This window comes from Nomascus leucogenys, chromosome 8 (assembly GCF_006542625.1).
Source record: "Nomascus leucogenys isolate Asia chromosome 8, Asia_NLE_v1, whole genome shotgun sequence".
NCBI classification, from domain to species: Eukaryota; Metazoa; Chordata; class Mammalia; order Primates; family Hylobatidae; genus Nomascus; species Nomascus leucogenys.
In genome coordinates, this window is record NC_044388.1 from 33,317,573 (window position 1) to 33,342,645 (window position 25,073).

The window sequence follows — 25,073 nt, forward strand, 5'->3', positions numbered from 1 at the left end:
ATACTACAGTTTCTTATAAGAAAAAAAATAATATCAGTAAGAACGCCCCAAATGACTGTTAACTTTTGTTTAATGACTTGCTACATTTTGATAGGATCTCTTTGGGTCCAGAATCTTTGCTATGTCCTGCAAGTCTGGAACTTCAACTTACAACTTTTCCATGGTTGATCTTACCTTAGGAAAAATGGCATACTCACATAATTGTGATTAGAAGCAGATAATTCATTATGTTACTGAAGACATATTATTTGGGATGTTTATCAAAAGTTTTTATTTTTTTATTTTATTTAATTTTTTTGAGACAGTCTCACTCTGTCACCCAGACTGGATGCAGTAGTACAGAGTCTGTGCTCACTGCAACCTCCACCTCCCATGTTGAAGCAATTCTCAAGCCCCTCCTGAATAGCTGGGCCTACAGGTGCATGCCAGCTAATTTTTGTATTTTTAGTAAAGACAGGTTTTTGCCATGTTGGCCAGGCTGGTCTCAAACTCCTGGCCTCAAATGATCTGCCTGCCTTCATCTCCCAAAATGCTTGGATTACAGGCGTGAGCCACTGTGTCCAGCCAGGAATGTTTATTAGAAGTTTTTAAATTTTGCATACCATTTGATTCAGTTGATTGGTTATCTGATTTTTTTAGTATTGAAAATCAGATTTTGACTCTTACTAAATTGGTCATCACTGATTTGCTTTTCTTACTAGGTACAGTAGAGCAGTAGTGTATTCCTTGGCTTGTTGCTTAATTAGTAGTCAATAAACCAGTCATTTCACTAGTATTTTTTCTTGTCAGCTAGTCAGCACATATTTACAGATTTAGCAGAGTTAATTACTTCATACACAAAATAATGTACTATAGGTTCTTTCATAAAATTCCATAAAGCATTTAATATTTTATTTTTAAACAATCGAAGTATTTTACTATATTACATGTACATATATTTTTTCTGACAAAATGAGAGATACATACACTGTTTTGTAAACTGCCTTTAAATTTTATTTTTTATTTATTATTACTATCTTACTATATCCACAAATACAGGTTTATGCTCATCATTTTTAGTAACTATATAATATTCCATCATGTGGTTATACCATAATTTATTTAACCAATTTCTTATTGGTAGACTTTTCGGTTGTTTCCAACTTTTAGGTTTTTTTTTGTTATAATCAGTGTTACACTAATATTTTGGTTGTGCATCATGTGTACTTATGTGTTTACTTAGAATAAATTATAAGATAGATTTGCTGGATGAAACTGTGTACATTTTAAGGGCTTTTGATATAAGTAGCCACTTTTTTTTTTTTAAGTGCCAACTAGTTTACTAATAGCATTTGAAAATGTTGAAGGTGTTCTTTACCCTATACTCCCACCCTCTACTGTGTTGTATCATTATTGTTTTTTCCCATCTGATTGGCAAAAAATCTTATCTCATATTTGCATTTTTTATTATTAGTGAAGTTGAATATCTTTTCATGTATTTCTTGGCTATTTGTATTTCTTTTGTAAATGTATGTCCTTTGCTTATTTTTCTATTAAAATGTTATCCCCTATCTGCTTTTATTTTTAAAATTCATTTAATGTATATAATTACATAAACAATACTTTTATTATATTTAATTATTCTGTTCTAGGATAGCATTTCTCAAGACCTGACTTATGGAGCACTTGTAACCTGAGGTAATCATTAGAATGCACATCATTCTGCAGGATTCAGATTTCTGGGGGAATCCATGAATCTGCTACACTTTAAGATTAGAGAACTGCTGTTTTGGGTGAAATGAAAATTCTTTAACACCTATACTTTGCCTGTTTTCTTCTTGTCTCACTGAATTCCACTGCTGTTTTTTTCCCTTCTTTTAATAATCATAAACTAAAGTCTTGCTATATCAAGATTATTGTCCTTTCACAGCTTAACAGTAGATTTTACAAAAGCATCTTGGTACATGGTAATTTGAATGTCATAGTACATAAGGAAGCACTTTTATAAGAAGGTAGGATGCTTTACTTGCAAGTAAGGCAAAAGGAATAATCAAGAGGAAACCAGGTAAAATAGATGGAGTAGGCGGAAGTGTAGAGGGACATTTCAGCTAGTTTTAAAAGCTCAGTGAGATATTGCTCAGTTTCTTCCTCAGGTTTTATGTGGTAGTCTTCTTTGAACCATTGATTTGAAACCCCTACCTGCTTGAAAAATAGATTAGTTTAAATGAAATTTTTGAAATTCTTGGTGTTACTATGTGCATATTCAACAGGGAGTAATGTTCCCTTTAATTTTTTTTAGTTGCAAGCAGATGAATATGCTGCATAAGCAATAAACTACAAAGACTGAACTTACATGGATGTTTTAATACTACAATCAAATAAAACTTTCAACAGTTACTTGAAATATTTAATGATATGCATAATTGTTACTGTGCTGCATGGTAATTAAGATAAATATGTTTTTAACTATGGTTAATACCAGTTTTCTTTTTTTATCTGAGGGAGTTTCGCTCTTGTTGCCCAGGCCTGGAGTGCAGTGGCGCGATCTCAGCTCACTGCAACCTCTGCCTCCCAGGTTCAAGCAATTCTCCTGCCTCAGCCTCCCGAGTAGCTGGGACTACAGGTGCCTGCCACCACGCCTGGCTAATTTTTTGTATTTTAGTAGAGACGGGGTTTCACTATGTTGGCCAGGCTGGTCTTGAACTCCTGACCTCGTGATCCGCCTGCCTTCGCCTCCCAAAGTGCTGGGATTACAAGCGTGAGCCACTGCACCTGGCCCAGTATCAGTTTGCTATAGGCAGATCTCAACATTTGTGGGGAGAAAAAAAATATGGCAGGCCAAGAATCCGTTTCAGAAATTTCTGATGTAGAACATGAGGAGCTTTAGGGCTTTTTGAGCAGGGTTTGCTTTACCTTAGTTTCCTAATTCTAGGGAACATAGACTTTTCTTTTCCCTTCCGTTAGTCAAGACCATCTACTAGAGGGAGAAATTGGGAAGATTCAGCCACTGTTTTACTTTCTCCAAATAGTTTTCTGCCTAGTAACTGAAACTTGGGACATGGAGTTCCCAATCATTGATATTTAATGCACAAAGGACAGTTTCTTTCCCCACTTAAGCCAAAGCAGTTCCACGTCCCACAATCTAAGTTATCATAGGTGCTAGTATTTGAGTTGTCCTATTAATCTGGGTCTTTGAGAATTTCTGAACCTGAATTTCTCATCTTTTTCCAACCTAGGCTGTCCACAACAAACATAAGACTATCCAATGCATATGAAACAAATTGAAATAAAAGCAAAGTTAACATCGTTACTAAACCAAATCAAAATGTGATAGCTTAGAATATGCTTTTCTCATACCAGACCTGCCTTCCACTCCACCTACACCCTCTCAGCTGAAATTGAGAATCACACATATTTTTGCCCCTGGAAAAGTACATAGAAGTCAGAAATTCTAAAGCGCCGTGGAAACAATAACTGGGAATTATTCTTATTTTTGCTGTGACTTTTTAGGGATGATTTCTATTCTCTGTGCAGCATGGCTGTGTGTAATGACCATTCGTTGATGAAATATTTCTTAGTGCTGCATCTGTGTTATTAAATTTTTTTACTGTCTAAAAAATAATGTAATATTGTGAAAATTTCCTAGTATTTTAGAACCTTCTATATGTCAGTTCAGTATTGGTTGATAGAGGTAGCATTTGTATAAACTCAGTGATTAAAATGTCTAATGTTTAATACTGCTTTACCATTTATAAAGTACTCTTGCATACATTATCTTATGATTCACTCATATCGTCCCTGTGAGCGAGGTGGTGTTGGAATCATTTTCAAGAAGAAAAATTCTAGGTGCATAGAAGTTAAGTGGTATGTTTATATTCACACAGCTAGCAAGAGGCTTGAATCTGTATCTTTTGACTTACTTTTCAGACCACTTTCACAGATGTCTTCTGCTATGTCAGTTAATACAAAAATATACTATTAAAGATTAAAACACATACAATTTTAAGTTCAATAATTTAGGTTATAAGCATAATATTTATTATTTAAATAAAATTTAGGACAATAGCATAAGAATTTTTCAAAATGAATCAATTATATATTGTGACAGATGAAAAACTGCCATTATAGATGAGAAGTTGAACCATGTGTTATATAAGCAACTGAGGGATGAAATTAAATTTGCATTTAAATGCTGTTTAAGGATCATTTTAGTGTAGCTATAGCATAAATGATAAAGTAGAAAAATTATGTCTTTATAAAGAACCCATATATTGTTAACTATTAGGTCAGTATAATATCTCTCATCAAAGATTTTTAATGTCAAGTCCATAATACTTTGAGAGGAAATGACTAATTTCTCCCATTTTTTAAAATAATACTTTTCAGATATTTCAGTCGAAGGAAGAAATAGCTCTTCTCCTAAGATGGAATCTGTGGTTTGGGAATGTGGTTGATCAACTTGAGATGTTGGCCAAATGTGCCCCATGTAATAAAATGAAAAGAAGAGACAAGATGATGTCATTTTCCCATATTGTGAAACCAAAAACAAACGCCTTTTGTGAGACCAAGCTAACAAACCTCTGACGGTACGAAGAGTATTTAACTGTTTGAAGAACTTAACAGTAAGATATAGAAGAAGTACCTTCGAGCTGAGACCTGCAGGTGTATAAATATCTAAAATACATATTGAGTAGGCCTGATCATCCGAATCTCATTCAGACCCAAGAAGGATGGCTGTGACTTGGATTGTCTTCTCTTTTTGGCCCTTGACTGTGTTCATGGGGCATATAGGTGGGCACAGTTTGTTTTCTTGTGAACCTATTACCTTGAGGATGTGCCAAGATTTGCCTTATAATACTACCTTCATGCCTAATCTTCTAAATCATTATGACCAACAGACAGCAGCTTTAGCAATGGAGGTAAGACTTGATCTATTCTTTGACGTATCTTAGTAAATGACTCTTGTGTTGTCCCATCAGCCAGTCTAATGAATGTGTTTGATAAACAACAGGAAAATAATATGCTATTTTAAATTATATCTTATAAATTTAAAAATGTATATATTTTGCTTCAGACTCTAATAGATTGAAGGATTCACATTTGGTGAATGTTACTCTTATATTTTAGACATTATATTTTATAAAGAAATGTGAAACACCAGAACATGGGAGATAATAGCCACTCAGAAGTTTAAAATTTAAGAATAACTCCCAAGCAGTGAAAAAGTTTTTGCCAATGCGAATTATCTGTTCTTGATCTCTCAGAATTTTATCAAAGTTTGCTGCCTTATTTGAATTTTTTAATGGTAATTCTTCAGACATTTCTTAATTATTTTAGTTTAGAAACTTTCAAATTTAGAAACTATGGACACATTAATTGATATAGTTAATAATAGGTTTAAATAAGGGTATATATGTCTATAATGGTTTTAGAATTGAGGACAGGGATATATATACCAGATAAGAACTAGGAGGCAGTTAAGCAGTGGTGGTAATGACCATAGGCTTTGAGGTAGACAAACCTGGGTTCGAATTCTACCTCTACCACTTTCTAGCTGTATACTTTGGCCATGTTATATGGACTTTCTCACCACAGTTTCTTTGCTTGTAACTTAGAGACTTCTGTAAGGTACAAGGTGAAAATCCATGTATAGTACTTGGCACATAGTAAGTACTCTATAAGTGATAGCTTTTACCATTAATTCATATTCTCATATTACCATGGCTACATAATATAATTTAGAGGGAATGTTTGATACGTTAGTCGTCAGCCTATTTCCATAGTGCTTTCAGCAAATGGAAGCCTACATGTTTTGGAATTCTTCATTTTATAATAAAATCAAAAAGTTCGTCATTTTGAAGGAGACTAACCTAAGCCTGAGAAAATTTGTAAGATTATTATTCATAGATTTTGAAATAAGGAGGGCATCTTATATATTCCAGATATTTGAAAATGCTGTAGAGGTTGAACAAAACATTTTTTGCTTTTCCTCTGAGTACACGAGGTCTAAGTGGTTGAAGAGAGAGATTTGGTATAGGCTATCAGATTAGGATATACAAAAATGGGTATTGGTTTAATACAGTAAGTTGGTTCCAGGGATGGTAGTCTTTGCTATGTATTAAAGCTATTGATTTCTCACAGAAAATTGAATTAGAAACACTTTTATTTCTGATATCATTTTAAATCATAACTCCTTTGGGAAGCAAATAGGTTAATAAGAAGCAGGTCATACAGATGTTTGTCCTGACTTGGGTTCAACTTTTGGCTCTGCCATGTAGTAGGTTTAAGACATTGGACAAGTTACTTAACACTCCTGATCTTTGTTTTCTTCATTTGTGAAAAGGCAGTATAATGATATACCTTGAAGGGCTGTTAGGATTAAATAAGAGATTTATGAAGTAGCTAGCACAATGCATCATACACAATAGGAGATTTGCAAATATTAATTCTATTCCAGATTCCATTTCTAAATCATCTAAAAGGAAGTACTAGAAACACCATGTATTTGCTCCAGTGAATTTGCATCCCTCATTGTAGGTTCGTGGGGCATTCATTCATAGTGATAGCATGATAGGCTCTCTCTGACTTCTCAAATATACACAAATAGTCTAGGTAGTTCAGTGACAATGGGGTTGTCTCTGTTTGAATTTCAGACATTCTAGGGAGAGCACCTAAGTGAGTAATAGTTTCTGAGAGAAGGCTCTAATGACTTGAAGTAATGTTGGGAATAGTTGCATATTGCATGTTTGTCATATCAGGACAGTGATGCCACTGACAGAAAGAATAATCAAACACAGTTTGAGAGTGTAACGTTTCTTTAATAGCACATGACGTGGAAACTCAGCAGACAACACAGCCTGCTCAGTGCTGCTGATGACTCTCTCCACCTCCATCCCTCTACTGATCCAGGAACCAGCTTAGCAGGCACAAGTAATTGGAGCAAACCCAGCACATTCTTGAGTGTTTGCTGTGAGACTGGATGAATTCAAAGACAGTTTCCTAGGTGTAGCATCTTTCAGCAGGCCCCAGGCTTTAAGCCTGCCTAGAGTCCATTCCTTTTTTCTTTTTTTATGTTTTTTTTTGAGACATGGTCTCACTTTGTGGCCCACACTGGAGTGCTGTGGTGCAATCTTGGCTCACCACAGCCTCAACCTCCCAGGCTCAAGTGATCCTCCTGCCTCAGCCTCCCAAGTAGCTGGGACTACAGGTGTGTGCCACCACCCCTGGCTAATTTTTTTGTATTTTTTTAGAGACAAGGTTTTGCCATGTTGCCCAGGCTGGTCTCGAACTCCTGGGCTGAAGCGATCCACCCACTTGGGCCTCCCAAAGTGCTGGATTATAGGCGTGAGCCACCGTGCCTGACTGGAGTCCATTCCTTTACTGTTTTGTGAGTTAAAATGAGTGCCTGGAACACAATGGTATGTGGGCAGTAAGCTAGATTAGCCACAAATAGGAGAAAGAGCGGAATCTGGGTTATTTTAAATTTTATTCACAATCAACAAGTTGGATGTTCTTACATTGTGTCTACAGGGTTCATACTCTGCACTTTTATTGAGATTGGGACATGTTTAAATGCGTAAGTGTCAATCCATTAAGTTAGAAAAGAAGGTTCTTGCTAATATGTTTATTTCTTTATCTCTGCCTTCCAAAACATGCACATCAATATACAAACACACATGCTCCATTTTTCTAAGTTGTTAACTTGATGTTCTCTTTTCCCCCTGTGTATGAGTAGCTTTTGATAGGAAAAGAATTCTCACTTCTGAGCCTTCCAAACCATTTTGAGATGTCGAAATTGCTAAGTAAATTTTTGGGAACTGTTCAGCATGGAGCAATAATCAACAAATGTCAGTAGCAATCTTTACTGAGCCACCTATTATTGGGTATTTACGACTCTAGTGGTAATAAAAGATATCTGGGCAGGCTTTTCCTCATACTGAATAATTGAACCAAATTGGCTACGACGGGAACAGATTAGTGGAAGAAGCAATAGAATAGGGATAGGAGACTTGTATTCTGTCACTAACTAGGTTTGAGACCTCTTTGTGTTGATTTCTAATAGGAAGTAAATTTTTTCTCCTGCCATTTTGTAGGGTTATTGTTAAGATCAAGTGAGATAAGTGGCATTTATGTTAAAGAATTTTGAAAAGTTAAAGTGCTGTGTGAATACAGAGCATTATTCTTTGTTGCCTGTCACCCTGTTTTTTCATTTCAGTTAGTGTGTGGAACGAGCAATCTTTAATCTCTTTGGGAGGTTGATTGCTTGCCCCTCCCTACCCCGTATATAGAGGAAAGTAGGCCTCTCTATAGGATAATCAGAGGAAAAACTCCTGGGATGGTTTTGTGTTTGCCTCCATTTCCTGTTTTCCTTTGTCATTCTCATTAAAGATTTTTTTATGATTTAAGGTTTTCTTACAATGGGAGCATGGGAAGCTGGCAGTGAAATAATCCTAGTAGGAACACAGAGCCTAAAAGCCTGAACATCCTGTATCTTTTATGGTTCATTAAGAACAAAGTATGTTTCAACCAGTCTCCCAGTTATCCAAACTCAAATTTGAGCTTTTTACTAAAAAACTTTATTATGGAAATTTCATTATATACAAATAGAATAATATAATGAAATGCCATGTATCCAGCATCCAGCCTTAAACATTACCAACTCGTAGCTAGTCTCATTTCATTATCACTGCACGCCCTTCTGGGTCACCTTGAAGCAAATCCCAAATATCAAAATTTCATCCATAAATATTTTGTTATGTACCTCTGAAAAGTAAGGTCTCTTTCAAAATATATGAACACAATACCTTTATTCCTTTATCAGTGTCAAGTATCAAATTAATGTTCAAATTACTCTTGCATATTTCACAATTTTTTTTCATACTGGCTTTTTCTAATCAGGGTTCATACATTGCATCCAATTGATATGCCTCTTAAGTCTGTTTTAATTTATAGGTTTTCCTTTCCTGTTCCCCTTTTTTCTTGTAATATATTGATCTTATAGAGTTTCCCATAGTCTTTATTTTGCTGATTGCATCCCTGTGGTGTTGTTTACCATGTCTCTGTCTCATTTATTTTTGTAAACAGGCACTGTAGAGGCTTGATTAGACACCAGTTTGGTTTTTTATTGTTGTTTTGGAAGGAATACTTCCTAGGTAGCTAACATACTCCTGCCAGGAGCACATAATGTTAAGTTGTTCCTCTTTTTATAAGTGTTAGCAGCCACTGATGATTTCCTAGACCAATAGTTTTGTTAGGGGTTTGCAAAATGGTGATATTCTAATTCTGTCACCTTTTCTTCATTTCTTAGCTGGAATATTTGGAAACTTCTCATTGACTATTGGATTACTTTCATGTACAGTTTATATAAGAAAGATAGGATAAGTGCTTGCATGTTCCCCCTTTATTAGTTTTTAGAATAATTAGTTGATTCCCAAGCATCCATCAAAGGTGACCAGTGAGGGTTTTTTTTTTGTTTGTTTGTTTTTAACATATTTGATGTTTTAAATCTATCACAGTGATTATTGAGGCTCAAAATATTCCATCTTTGGTAGTGGGAGCCTCTACATGGTGGCTCCTGAGTGTTTTGTTTTTGAGACAAGGTCTTGCTCTGTCACCCAAGCTGGAGTGCAGTGGAGCAATCACAGCTCACTGTAGACTCAAGCTCCTAAGCTCAAACAATCCCCCTACCTCAGCCTCCAGAGTAGGGACTACAGTACATGCCATCATGCCTGGTTAATTTTAAAGAACTTTTTTTTTTTTTGTAGAGGCAAGGTCTTACTATGTTGCCCAGGCTGGTCTTGAACTCTTGGCCTCAAGCTATCCTCTTGCCTTGGCTTCCCAAAGCACTGGGATTACAGGCATAAGCCACTGCGCCTGGCCCTCTTTAGTGTTTTTGAAACCACCCTAGTGGTGTTTAATAGTTTTCTTTCTGGTGTGATTCAAGCTCGCTTCATAAAATTCCACATCAAACCCTGAATCATCAATTTCTCTAGGAAGCACTGGTTCCTTTTATTTGGAAATGATGCTTAAGAGATCACTATCTGGGTGCTAAGCCTATTGATACTAAGTCATTTTTAGGCCTTTTCATGAACACAGCTAGGGAATACTTTTTTTTTTTTTTTTAAGAGAAAGTCCATCATGAGTTTATACTGATACTTGCAATTCAAGTAATATTTCAGGGTGTTGTTTTGTTTTTGAGATAGGGCCTTGCTCTGTCACCCAGGCTGGAGTGTAGTGGCACAATCACGGCTCACTGCAGTCCTAATCTCCCGGGCTCAATTAATCCTCCTACCTTAGCCTCCTGAGTAGCTGGGACTACAGGTGCATGCCACCATGCCTGGCTAATTTTTGTGTTATTTGTTTGTTTGTTTGTTTGTTTGTAGAGACAGGGTTTCACCACGTTGCCAAGTCCAGTCTCAAACTTTTGTTCTCAAGCGATCCACCTGCCTTGGCCTCCCAAAGTGCTGGAATTATAGATGTGAACCACCATGCCTGGCCATGGATTTTATTTAGCATCTTTAAATTCATTTTTGTTTCTCTATTTTCTTATCCTCAAGTTTATTATACACATACATTATATAGTTTCAGAATAACATTAGCAATATTTTTACTAACAGTGATTACAGCAAGCAGTTTAAGATTTCTTTATATTTCTTTTTGTCCTTTAGGGACAAAGATTTCTTTATACTTCTTTTTGTCCTTTAGGGATGTATATCAACAAGGATGTACAATCAAATTATTGTGTTTTAAGTCACTGAAATATTTTTTCTTCATGTGGTTAAACACAATACACAGTTAGGTTCATACTTTTTATTTTGATTTTGAGGAATGACTTTTTAATTTTTTTCATTTAAATTTATTTTATAATTATACTTCAAGGTACTTTCAGAGAAGTCTAGTTTCTATCCCTCTGTCACCTCTATCTTATTTTTTCCTTCCACCTAAAGGTAGCCATTTTTTAAAAGTTTTTATCTTTCCATTTAAAAACCTTAAATATAACACTTATATAAAATATTTAATATATATCTATATTCTTTCACTTTTTTTGATACAGTTATAATGTTTGTTTTCCCTACATTGGTTTTTTTTCCCACTTATTTTGGATATTTCATAGTAGCATTTATAGATATTCCTCATTTTCAGATTTTTAAAAATTATGGTAAGATATACATAATACAGTTATGTAACATAATTACAATTCCATCTCTAGAGTTTTCTCTTCTTCCAGAATTGAAAATCTGCACTCATTAAATAACAAATCAGTCCCCATTTTTTCTTCTCCCTAGTCCCTGGCAAGTACCATTTTACTTTCTTTGCCTCTGAAGTTGACCACTCTAGGTATTTCGTATAAGAGGAATCACACAGTATTTGCCCTTTTGCAACTGGCTTATTTCATTTAGCCTAACGTCCTCAAGGTTCATCAATGTATCATGTGTTGGAATTCTCTTCTTTTTTTAAGGCTGAATAGTATTCCATTGTAGGTATATAACACGTTTGGCTTATCCATTTATCCATCAGTGGACACTTGGGTTGTTTCTACCATTGGAGTATTATGAATAGTGTTGCTATGAACATAAATCTACAATCTGAGTTCCTGCTTTAAATTATTTGGGGTTTGTAGTCAGAAGTGGAATTGCTGGGTGATATGTTAATTCCATGTTTAATTTTTTGAGGAACTGTCAAAGTGTTTTCCATGTGGTGGCACCATTTTACATTTCTACCAGTAATACACAAGATTCCAATTTCTCCACGTCTTGGCTAACACTAGGTATTTTCTTTTTTTTTTTTAAATAATAGCTGTCTTCATGAGTATGATGACATGATCCTTATTTTTTTATAGCTAAATTTTACTCCATTGGGTTGGATATACAGTATTATTCATTCAATCCCTGTTGATGGACACAGGAAACAGATGTGTTTCTGGTCTTTTACTGTTATAATGTTGCAAGTGTGTTTTCACATTTTGACTAGTGTATTTTTGGGATAGATTCCTAGAAGTATAAATGTATGTGTTACTTTCCTTGATATTGCCAGACCTCTCTATAGGGGTTGTACTATTTTGCATTCCCACTAATAATGTGTGAGAGTATCTGTTTCTTCACAGCTTCACCAAAATAATATGTTGTCAAGTTTGTTTGTTTTAAACCAGTATGATAGGTGGGAAATGGTATCTCAATGATTTTCATCACCTACTTTACAGAGACAGAAACACCTTCATAATTATTGATACATGAGGGTTCTTAATACCGGCAAGAGTATGAAATTCAGAGACAAAGCAGTTCAAGCCCAAGTTTTGCTACTTACCAACTGTGGACAGTAACAATATAATATCCATGTGCCATTGTTAGAATAGAATTGGTTATAAGGATCAAATGGGATATGTGAAAATTGCTTTTTAAAATAACAGTGGGCCAGGCGCGGTGGCTCAGGCCTGGAATCTGAGCACTTTGGGAGGCCGAGGCGGGCAGATCACCAGAGGTCAGGAGTTGGAGACCAGCCTGACCAATATGGTGAAACCCCATCTCTACTAAAAATACAAAAATTAGCCGGGCGTGGTGGTGGGCACCTGTAGTCCCAGCTACTTGGGAGGCTGAGACAGGAGAATTGCTTGAACCCGGGAGGCAGAGGTTGCAGTGAGCTGAGAACATGCCACTGCACTCCAGCCTGGGCGACTGAGCGAGACTCTGTCTCAAAAATAAATAAATTAATTAAATAACATTGCCGGCAAGATGTGGTGGCTCATGCCTGTAATCCCAACACTTTGGGAGTCTGAGGTGGGCGGCTCACCTGAGGTCAGGAGTTTGAGACCAGCCTGACCAACATGGGAAAACCCCGTCTCTACTAAAAATACAAAAATTGTCTGGGCACAGTGGATCTACGCCTGTAATCCCAGCACTTTGGGAGGCCGAGGCAGGCGGATCACGAGGTCAAGAGATCAAGACCAGCCTGGCCGACATGGTGAAACCCCGTCTCCACTAAAAATACAAAAATTAGCTGGGCGTGGTGGCACGTGCCTGTATCCCAGATACTTGGGAGGCAGAGGCAGGAGAATAGCTTGAGCCCGGGAGGAGCCCGAGATCCCGCCACTGCATTCCAGCCTAGTGACAGAGCAGAAAAAAAAAAAGCCAGGCGTGGTGTCGCGCGCCTGTAGTCCCAGTTACTCGATAGGCTGAGGCAGGAGAATCGCTTGAACCTAGGAGGCGGAGGTTGCAGTGAGCCGAGATTGCGCCACTGTACTCCATCCAGTCTGGGTAATGGAGTGAGACTCCATCTCACAAAAATAAAAAATAAAATATCAATACCAATCCTTGCCTAGAGGATCAAATCCAAAGCATAACAGACATTCACAAATTGGCTTCTACTTATTTAGCATTCCTTAAGTCTATCAAGTCTGTAAATGCCATCTCTGCCTGGAAGGCTCTTGTAGTATCCCTTTTGGTAATATCTTAATTTTCAAGGCCTGGTGTGGATGTTATTTCCTTGTGAAACCTGGGATACCTAGAAGTTAGTGACTCTGTTCTCCATACTCACCAGTGTGTTTTATATGTACCTCTATTTTCGTGTGTATATTATTACGTTGGAATTGTTTACGTTTTTATTTCTTCTACTAGAATTTAACCCCTTGAAAGTAGAGCTTGTCTTTATTCATCTTTGTATGCCTAGTACCTGACACAGAACCTCACACATAGTAACTGCTAAATACATGTTTGAATTAATTCATGAACTTTATAAACCCTAAATCCCTTAGAGGTGGCAGTAGTAATTGATTATGGTTTTAGTGCTATACCTGAGCTCTTAATCTCCTAGTGTTATAAATAGTTCTGTGGTTGGTGGGGATGGTGATGGTAATTCCAGTACCAAGGTTACCACTTACTTTTGAATACTAGTATTTTACTTTTCTTTTTTTCCTTTTCTTTTTTTTCTGGGGTGGGGGGCAGGGTGTCAAAGTGACTTGAATCCTTCAACATTATGTGTTTGTACTTATAAGTGGTGTAATTAAGCAAAGAAAGCAACACAACTTTCTCATCTCTAGGCCTTTCCTGTTTCTTCTGCATGCATATTCTCCGTCTTTGCTTATCAAAATTCTGTGGTACTTGATCCATTGTTAGGTTGAAAAAATAAAGTAAGGTAGATAGCAAAACATTAGTATGGTATCATCCTAGTTTGGTTGAAAAACATATATGCATGTTCATTCAGAGTGAGTGATCTAGTGGGATTTTCACCAGGACCAACATTGGTTGTTCCTGAATTAGTAGCTTGTGTTTTCTGTTCTTCAATTTTTTTTTTTTATTATACTTCAAGTTCTAGGATACATGTGCATTTTCTGGTTTTTCTGTAAGGAACACATTATGCTTTTAAAATAGTAAAACTAGTAAAGAAATTTTATTTTTTAAAAATTTCAACTGTCCTTTTTTGCTCAGCTCCTGGTGCAGGGTCTGAGATTTAGTATTTATCAAATATATTTTGATTGGATAAGTACAATATGGGAAAGAACTTGGTAAATACCGCAAAAAAGCAAAGTGCTAAGGGTATTCAAAGAGAATGGTTATATGTGGAAGGAGTCATGGAAGCCTTCAAATTGCAGATGGTATTTAAATGAACCTTGAAAGACAGATTTTTTTACTATGGTTTTTATTTTAAGAGAATAGTATAATGTACCCCCATATAACAATAATTATTAACATTTTATGGGTAGGCTTTTTAGAAAATGAAACTTCTTTTATCACATTTGTAGAATTCATGGTGTTAATCTTTAGAATACACGTATTATCAAACATTTACTTTCTTTATTATTTTTTGTTGAGATTAATATTAATAAGGTGGTTTTCCCTAAACAAACATCTAGCAAATGGCCTAAGAAGCCTGGTTTGAGGAGAAACTAGCCAGGAATTAAACTTCTAAATACAAGTAGTAGATAATTGCATTTAGTCATTTCAGACTTTAGGACAAAAAAATAGCAGCTTCTGAAATTTTTAATTGCTTTTCTTGTGTGACAAATTACTATAAAGTGATTTACTTGTCTTAAATTATTAAATGCATTGGAATTTGGTTTGTAAAGCTTTACCTTTTGAGACTTAATTCAGAACTGTCCATGATATTGGAAATATTAAAAGTTTACTTCCTGTAGGAAAGTCAGATTTATGGACCTCTCTGGGAACTCTACTTTGACTTATGAAAGTACATATTATTCTGTGCTAATGAGAAATTTCTGTAAAAAACTCACTGAAAAAGTATTGGAAGGTATTTAATATGCTATCACAGAACATTTTTAAAAATTAAGATTTGAACAGGAAAATAAATCTATGGTAGGATTAAAGGCGTTTTTACAAACCTAGAGTTTTTTTTTTTTTTTAAATACAAAATAATTCTTAAAGTTTGGACCTTTTCTCATTAGGCATTTTATTGTTACAGAAAGGGGATTTTTAAAAGGTGTCATTTTTAGTCACAGTTATTCTAAAAAGTTGTTTTTGAATAATTTCTCATTCTAAGGGATCTGAAATAGCCATTTTTAAATTTTCAAGACCATTCCACATTTGGTTTTATATTTAGTGAATTTAGTCATAATACTCCCAAACCCCATAGGGTACAGTTTCTATGGTTACCAGACCCTTTGTAGAGTGACAAAGGTTGGAATTCTGATTCTCATGAGTCAAATTTTGGCCTTTGACTGGGTCCCCCTGCACATCCTTGCTAAGCTTGGGCTGTTGCTATGCTTGAAGGCTTGTCAGCTAGCAGGTTCCTATGGTAACAGGAATGGAAATTTGAAAGAAGAAAGAGAATGGTAGCACAAAGGCTTGGTTGATTTGAATTTGAACAAAGAATGGAAGGTTCCCTGTAGTGCACCTTTGTTGTAGAAACCAGAAATTTAATTTTAGAAAGTTACTTTCCAGTTGTAAACTTCCTATACCCTGATCTTGATTTAGTGAACAGAAGTATTATGGTTTAGGGAAGTACTCAATAAGAATCTTTATAATTCAGTTAGCTAAAGTTCCTTTTCTATACTTCATAGAGCTTTCATAGTATTTCTCATGTTATACATTTGTTCTCAGATTTTTAGTGTTCAGGCTACCTCATTTAATTTTCATTTTGCTGAGGTCAAAAATTGTTAAGGTTAAAATCAGGGCAATTTGCTTATTTGAAAAATATTAGTATTTGTTTTTATGTGACAGCTTTATTGAGATATAATGTGAGTACAGTAAATTGCCCTAATGTAAAGCATTCAGTTTGATGAGTTTTGACTGATCCTGTGAAACCATCACCACAGTCAAGATACAGAGCATTTCCATCACCTCAAAAGCTTTCTTGTGCTGCTTTGTAGTCACCCCGCTCTCTACTGCCTGCTCCAAGCAACACTGATCTGCTTTCTTTCATTATGGATTAGTTTCCATTTTCTAGAGTTTTGTATAAATAGAATCATGCCTTATCTACTTCTTTATGTCTGGTTTCTTTCACTCAGCATAATGATTTTGAGATTCATCTGTGTTTTGTTTTGCTTTTTAAAAACTTCATTCCCGTTTTAAAAACTGTCTCACTTGGCAGTTGAGAACAGAGAATTTAGCAGGGTTCCTCCTTATACCCACCAAGTAGGCCTGCTACAGCTCTATTAACTTGTACCTATTCCCCAATCCCTTTCAAGCTATCATTTATTAATTGTGTTCTGTATGCTAACCTTATCTTTTTACTTATGGGTTATTAAGACCATTTTACAGAAGAGGAAACTGAAGCTTAGAGAGATTTAAGTACAACAAATTTGTTAAATACAAGGGCTCTGGATAAGAATGCCAAGATTTGCCTTAATCCTGGGTCTATCTTTGTAGTTGTGTGATCTTGGATAAGTTACTTAGTTTTCTATGTCTCATTTTCTTCACATGTATAGTAAAATGAGTTCATAATAATAGTGCTTACCTTATAGGATTGTTGTGAAGGTTAAATAAGATAATATGTGTAAGGCATTTTGAACAGTGCTTCTGTTAGCATTGGAATGTATCCAAGTCACACAGCACCAAAGTATGTTACCAGTGGCAGCGAATCCATATGGGTCTGCAGCAACCTCAGTTCTTGTCTCCTCAGAAGAATTCAACTGAGGGACATAAGGCAGAGTGGGAGACTGAGGCAAGTTTTAGAGCAGGAGTGAAAGTTCTGGCCGGGCGCGGTGGCTCACGCCTGTAATCCCAGCACTTTGGGAGGCCAAGGCAGGCGGATCATGAGGTCAGGAGATCGAGACCACGGTGAAACCCCGTCTCTACTAAAAATACAAAAAATTACCCGGGCGCAGTGGCGGGAACCCAGGAGGCGGAGCTTGCAGTGAGCCCAGATTGCGCCACTGCACTCCAGCCTGGGCGACAGAGCGAGACTCCGTCTCAAAAAAAAAAAAAAAACAAAGTTCAGTAAAAAGCTTTAGGGCAGGAACGAAAGGAAGTAAAGTACACTTGGAAGAAGGCCAAGGGGGTGACTTGAGAGATCAAGTGCACGGTTTGATTTGACTTATGGTTTTATATGTTGGCATACTTCCGGGTCTTCTCCCCTGAGTCTTCCCTTGGGGTGGGCTGTCCGCATGCGCAGTAGCCTGCTAGCACTTGGGAAGGGGCTGCATGTACAGTGTGTTTACTGGAGTTGTATGTATGCTCACTTGACGCATTCTTCCCTTACCAGTCTAGCCTTCCTAGAGGAAGGTCATATACCAGTAAAACGCTGCTGTTTTGCCTCTTAGTGAGCATGTTTGAGCCCACTCCCTCAGCTCCTGAGATCTTATCGGGAAGCTGCTGATCACCAATTTCAGGTTTTTCTTATCTGTTGGGAGACTGCCTTTCCCTGGCATCAGCTGAAACCAATTATTATTTTAGAGCGGCTTGAACATCAGATATTTTCTTCCATTCTGTTGGTTGTCCGTTCACTCTCCTGATAGTGTCCTTCAGTACCCAAAAGCTTTTATTTTTGTTGAAGTCCAGGTTGCCAATTTTTTTCTTTTCAACTTGTGCTTTTGGTTTCATATCTAAGAAACCACTGCTAAATCCAAGGTCATGGAGATTTGCCCCTATATTTTCTTCTATGAGTTTCATAGATTATGCTTTTATACTTAGGCCTTTGATAATTTTGAGTTGATTTTTGTATATAAGGTAACGTAAGAGTCTAACGTTATGCTTTTGCATGTGGATTTTCTCTTGTTCAGTATCTTTTGTTGAAGAGACTTTTTTCCCATTGAACAGTCTTGGCATCTTTGTTGAAAATGAATTGGCCATACATGTGACGGTTTAATTCTGGACTCCTAATTCTATCCCATTAAGCTATATGTCTATCCTTATCTAGTACACACTTTTGATTCCTATAATAGCTTTGTGATAAGTTTTGAAATTGGAAAATATGAGTACTCCAATTGGTTCTTTTTCAAGATTGTTCTGGCTATTCAGAGTCTCTTGTAATTCCATATGAATTTTAGGACCAGCTTTTCCATTTCTGCAACAACAGAAGGCTGTTGGGATTTTTGAAGGGATTACGCTGAATCTGTAGGTCTCTTTTGGGAGTATTGCCATTTGAACAACATTGTCTTCCAAACCATGAACAAACACAGGATGTCTTTCTGTTTATTTAGGTCTTCAGTTTCCATCAATAATATTTTATAGTTTTCTGTCTTACATGACATTGGATAAATTTATTCCTAAGTATTTATTCTTTTTGATGTTCTTATAAATGGAATAATTTTTTATAATTTTCTTTTCTGTTGGTGGTTTTTAAATTTTTCATTGATCTACTTGGGTTTATATCTACAGTCTTACTATTTGATTTTAATTTGTTCAAACTATTTTGCATTATTTTGTTCTCTCTTATCTTGCCTTCTTTTTATTGTTTGTTTCCCTCTCTGTTACTTTGTTAGTTGCGCATTCTTTTATTGTTTACCCTAAAAATTATGATATGCACTTTTGACTTACAATATTCTAATAGAAATAATTACTTCAACCATGCCCCCATTAGTGCTCTTCTGACCCTCCACCTTTTCCACTTTACTATAATGCATGTTAATTTTACATGTATTTTAAGATGATATTATTTTTGTTGGCACACAGTATTCATTTATATTTTCCCACAGTCATCCCTTTTGTTGCTCTTAATTCATTTTTAATTTTCATCTTAGATCATTTCCCTTCTGTCTAAAGAACTTTCAAGCGTTTCTTTTAGTGCAGTTTGCTGATGGCTAATTTTTCTGTTTTTGTCTATCTAAAAGTGTATTTGCCTTCATTTGTAAATAATATTTTTACTGGAGATTATAGGTTTGCAGTTATTTTCACTCAGCTTTTTAAATAAGTCATTCCATTGTTACCTGGTTTTCTGAAGTCAACTCTGAAAGTTACTGTCGCTTCCTTGAAGGTAATATGTCTTTTTTCCACTGACTGCCCTTAACATATTTTTCTTTGGTTTTCAACCGTTTAAATAAGATATGCCTAGCTGAGGTTTTCTTGTATTTATCCTTCTTGCAGTTTGCAGAACTTCTCAAATCTGTAAGTGGTTGTCTTTAATCAGTTTTGGAAAATCCTTAGCCATCATCCTTGTATATATTGCCTCTGCCCCGTTCTCACTGATCTGTCCTTTTGAGATTGCATTTACATGTGTTAGATCTTTTTTGTGTGTTTCACATGTTTCTTACCCTCTTTTCTGTATTTTTTGATCTGTGACCTTCTTTCTGTTTGAATATTTTCTATTGCCTTGTTTTGTGTTTTGCCAGTCCTATCTTCTGATATTTCTAATAAGTTCTTAATTTCGGTGATTATATATTTCAGTTATAGAATTTTAATTTGATTCTTACAATACTGATTTTCTGATGAATTTTTAATCTTTTATTGAAGATATTAGTCATAGTTATATACAGTCTTGTCTGTTTAAAAGCTGGATCACCACATTCTTTTATTTTTTATTTTTTGGTTTTCAGTTATATCACCCTGTCTCTTGGGATGCCCAGTAATTTTTTACTAAGTGCTAGACATTATAAAATATTAGTGAGTTTCCAGATATGTTATGTTGCTATAGAAAAGATTAATCCTCTTTTCTGCTTAGCACATAAATGCAATTAGCACTTTATTTTTATTTACTTATTTATTTTAGAGACAGGGTCTCACTCTGTCTCCCAGGCTGAATGTAGTGATGTGATCATAGCTCACTGCAGCTTTGATCATAGCTTACTGCAGCCTCGAACTCCTGGGCTCAAGTGATCCTCCTGCCTCTGCCTCCCAAGTAGTTGGGACTACAGGCATATGCCACCATGCCTGGCTTTTTTTTTTTTTTTTTTTAAGTAGAGATAGTCTTGCTATTTTGCCCAGGCTGGTCTCAAATTCCTGAGCTCAGGTGATCCTCCTGCCTTGGCCTTTCAAAGTGCTGAGATTACAGCCATGAGCCATTGCGTCCAGCCAGCAGATCACTTTAATTCAGTCAGTAACTGAGCTGAGTAGAGGCTGCATTGCAATGTTGGTAGGTCTCTCCCTCTGATTTGTCTCTGCTACTAGGATGTAGTCATTCAGGACTTCTCAGCAGAAAGTCTGGTATGTTGAGATGCTGTGCAGAGGTTGAACTGTAATTCAAGTCTCTTTAGACTGATAAGACTGCCAGAATCTCTACTCTGTTCTCTTTCTGCTTAGCTTCTTAGCTTCCTTCCCTGTGTAGCTTTAGAATTTTCAGATACACATAGGGAAAACTGGCTCTGTGTTAGGCTCAATCCTTCCCACTTCTTCTCACTTAGATCTTGTTTCTTTCATTTCCCATTTTGTCTCTATAGCCTCACAAGAGCACCGTAGCTCTGCTGGTTTCTCAGGTTCTCCAGCACAGCCTAGGCAAACCTTGATTCCTAGCCTCTTGTCTTACACCCAGTTCAACAAATACCTCCTTTGAAAAGTGGCTGTACGTATCAGACTACCTGTTTGTGCTTTCCTGCTCTTTGAATTCTTACTCCCTCTAAAGTTCTTTAGCAGTTCTCCAGCGGCTTTAAATAGATAACTTAAAACTATTTTCTCTTTTTAAGTTTTTCTTGATGGAAACATTGGTCTAATACAGAGTACTCTTTCTTAGAAGTGAAAGTCATAGTTTATTGTTATATATCAGTTATTAATTCATTTTATAGTTCTTTGACATCCGTTTCTTTAAGTGACTCTTGATTTTCTAATTATATTATGTATAGGAGGCTCTGGAAAATAATATACATCAGTGCAGAAACAAATTGATTCATCCACATTTGAAAGGCCTGGTGGTAAGAATATCTCTAACCACTTTAAAATCAGCAATGACTCAAACTATTATATAAATAAATGCAAAAAAATTCCATAGTCAAAAGCCCAGATGCACATCCTTGGGATATTTTATCTATTCCTGTGGTTGAAATGATTATTTTACTGTGGTTTTATGTTTGGGGCTACTATTTTTTTTTCCTTAATACTAGTTTACAGCATTAGCTTTGTTTACATCATGTGATTTCACAGTATAAAGAACTCTGTTTAAAATGTGAAAAAGGCATGGTGGCTCATGCCTGTAATCCCAGCACTTTGGAAGGCTGAAGTGGTCAGATCGCTTGAGCCCAAGAGTTTGAGACCAGCCTGGGCAATATGGTGAGACCCTGTCTTTACAAAAAATACAAAAATTAACCCTGTGTGGTGGTGCGTGCCTGTAGTCCCAGCTACTCAGGAGGCTGAGGTGGGAGGATTGCTTGAGCCTAGGAGGCAGAGGTTGCAGCGAGCCGAGATCCTGTCACTACACTCTAGCCTGGGTGACAGAGCGAGACCCTGTCTTTAAAGAAAAAAAAAAAAAATCAAGAAAATTTGAGCCCAAAGTGAGAGACCTTTCCCCATCCTCAATGCCTAAATTACTACTATATTACTACTTACCTTCCTCTCCTTCTCCCATTTTTTCTCCTATTACTTGTTGTCCTCTCTCTCCTGTTGACAGTTGTTAATTGAAGAAGATTTAGAAATTGAAGTACTTAAAGGAGGCCAGGTGTGGTGGCTCACACCTGTAATCCCAGCACTTTGGGAGGCTGAGGCAGGCGGATCACTTGAGGCCCGGAGTTTGAGAGCAGCCTGGCCAACATGGGGAAACCCCGTCTCTACTGAAAATACAAATATTATCTGGGCATGGTGGTGCATGCCTATAATCGCAGCTACTCAGGAGGCTGAGGCAGGAGAATTGCTTGAACTTGGGAGGCGGAGGTTGCAGTGAGCCGAGATCATGCCACTGCACTCCAGCCTGGGCGACAGAGCAAGACTCCATCTCAAAAAAAAATAAAAAAAAGAAGTACTTAAAGGAAGAAAACTAAAATTTCTTGTAATCCCATCACCAATCTAGTCACACTTTTGAACATTTGGTGCATGTCTTTTGTGGATTTATTCATTGTAAAATGGATATCGTCAGTGGTTCTCAACCCTGCTTCTTCATTAATATCACCTGTAGTACCTAAAATATACATATAGATTCTGGGATACACCTCACATTTAACTAAATCAGAATCTTCAAGGGTAGGGCTAGGGCAGTTTTATTTAAAAAAACAAAAACTCCCCTTCAGAAAATTTTAATAACCCTCAGAATTTTCTTGTAATGAAAAAGAGAATGTTGCATTATTATAGAAAGCTTTAACTTGTATACAACTCTTTAACTAATTATTCAATTTTAACTTTTCCCTAGCCATTCCACCCTATGGTGAATCTGGATTGTTCTCGAGATTTCCGGCCTTTTCTTTGTGCACTCTATGCTCCTATTTGTATGGAATATGGACGTGTCACACTTCCCTGTCGTAGGCTGTGTCAGCGGGCTTACAGTGAGTGTTCGAAGCTCATGGAGATGTTTGGTGTTCCTTGGCCTGAAGATATGGAATGCAGTAGGTGCGAAAATCGTAGATTTTCATGGATCATTTCTTATGTTGCAATATGTTTAAAATTACTTCTCTTCTTTTCCATCTGTTTTAAAAAACTTTTTTTGAAGTGTACATATTAGTCATTAATTTCGAATGGCAATTTTATGGCCTCAGAACTGTTTACTTTCTTAGAAATTTGGAAGCACTAAATGAAAAAGAAAACATTTCTGTGAAGTTTTTAAAAGACTTAAGAATTACATAATCAAGACAGTTGATTTTTTCCCCCTTTAAAACATTTTTTTCTGATTATGAAAATAGTGCTATTTGTGAAAAATTATATGGAGAAGAAAACCATTTATTACCTCATCATTGCGGGGGCTTAAATACCTTTATGATTTTAATATAAATTTGTAGGATAGTTCTATCAGTTCTTTTTTCTGTCAAGTATTAACATACCAAATCCAGAAAATGTCAAATACTTTTCAAATTACATCCAGTATATAGACTATAAGCATGTCTTAAAGTTCTGAGGATTTATTAGAAATTCTTAAAGTTTCACTTGAGTGAGCATTATTATTAGTAATAATATACTATATTTATTATATAATAATATTTTACCTATTTGTGTTCTGAAATATTTCAAGGATAAAGAATAAGGTGAATACTTATGTATCTATTATTATCTAGCTTTGCCCAGTCTTAACAGTTTGTAATATTGGGTTAAGATTTTTTTTAAGAAATAAAACAATACAGGTAGAATTGAAGGATTTTCCTTGTTATCCATCTTGAGCTTATTATCTTCTTTCCCCCCCAGGAGTGAGATAATCTTTACGTTGAATTTGTTTTAAAGTCATTCCCATGTTTGCTTATATACTCTACTACATATATGCATATCCATAAACAATACAGCATTTTTGTATGTATCTATCTATATTTGTACCTGTAACCTGTAGGTCTGGTACATTCCTTTTAATTGCTGTGTAGTGGCCAATTGTATTAACATCCTACAATAGCCTTCTAGTGATGGTCATTTAGGTTGTTTCCAGGTTTTTGTTATTATAAGCAACATTCTTTTCTCCTTCATATTTAAAAATAATTTTGTTTGTTATCTGGCAATAGCCCTTGGAACCAAGTAAAGCAGATGTTGTTACTCTTACTTGACAGCTGGAGAAACTTAAGAAATAATAAATCCTGTACAGTAAGTCCTCACTTAATGTTGTTGATAGGTTCTCAGAATATGTGACTTTAAGCAGAGTGATATTTAATGAAACCAATTTGTTTTCTTTTCTCTTCTCTTTTTTTTTTTTTTTTGAGATGGAATCTCACTCTGTCCCCCAGGCTGGAGTGCAGTGGCATGATCTTGGCTCACTGCAACCTTTACCTCCCCGGTTCAAGCGATTCTTCTGTCTTAGCCTCATGGATACCAATTTGTTTTCTTATAAACGTTGTAACAAAATGACATAGAAAAAAAAAACAGTGTTATTTAAGGACCTGCTGTGTGGTTTCTTGCTTGAAGTCACAGTTTACAAGAACCTGTCTAGATTTTAAATGAGGACTACTGTATTAGCTTCTTGTAGTCAATTTATTGATGTTCTGCTTTCTCATATTTGTCTATTTCTCACCTATTTTACCTGCCCTTTTATTGAGCCCCATCTAACCATTCATGTTTTCTGTCTCCAGACACCTGGAAGTGTTTCAAGTCTCTCTTTTAGAAGTCTATAAATTGGTATAAAACAATTATGAATTGCCTGGGCAGGAACTCTGTTTTATGCTTCTTGTATTCAACGCCTATTGTTTAGGTGTCTTTTTATTTTAATAGCTTATATATAGAAATCTCATAATCTTTTTTTTATTTGTCTTGATAAGATTAAACCTATTTTATGTCCTCATTGTACCCTAGGATTGCCTAAATTTGAAATCTTAAATTCTGAAAAAGGGAACTTCCTTTTTTTTTTTTTTTTGAGACAGAGTCTCGCTCTGTCACCCAGGCTGGAGTGCAGTGGCATGACTCGGCTCACTACAACCTCCGCCTCCTGGGTTCAAGCAGTTCTCCTACCTCGGTCTCCTGAGTAGCTGGGCTTACAGGTGCCCGTCACCATGTCCAGCTAATTTTTGGTAGAGATGGGGTTTCACCAGGTTGGCCAGGCTTGTCTCGAACTCCTGACTTTAAGTGGTCCGCCCGCCTTGGCCTCCCAAAGTGCTGCGATTACAGGCGTGAGCCACTGTACCCAGCCTCAAAGGGAACTTTCATAGCAACCTTTTTATTCTTTCA

At 36.2% G+C, this 25,073-nt stretch overlaps 1 protein-coding gene across 1 annotated transcript in view; it reads left to right on the forward strand.

Moving 5' to 3' along the window:
• Positions 1 to 25,073, forward strand: part of FZD3 (frizzled class receptor 3) — a 71,490-nt gene that overhangs the window by 4,091 nt on the left and 42,326 nt on the right. Inside the window, exons 2-3 of the mRNA XM_003272921.4 lie at positions 4,366 to 4,898; positions 22,633 to 22,829. Of these exons, the coding sequence (XP_003272969.1) occupies positions 4,710 to 4,898; positions 22,633 to 22,829 (386 nt within the window). The 5' untranslated portion in view covers positions 4,366 to 4,709. The remainder of the gene's footprint in view (positions 1 to 4,365; positions 4,899 to 22,632; positions 22,830 to 25,073) is intronic.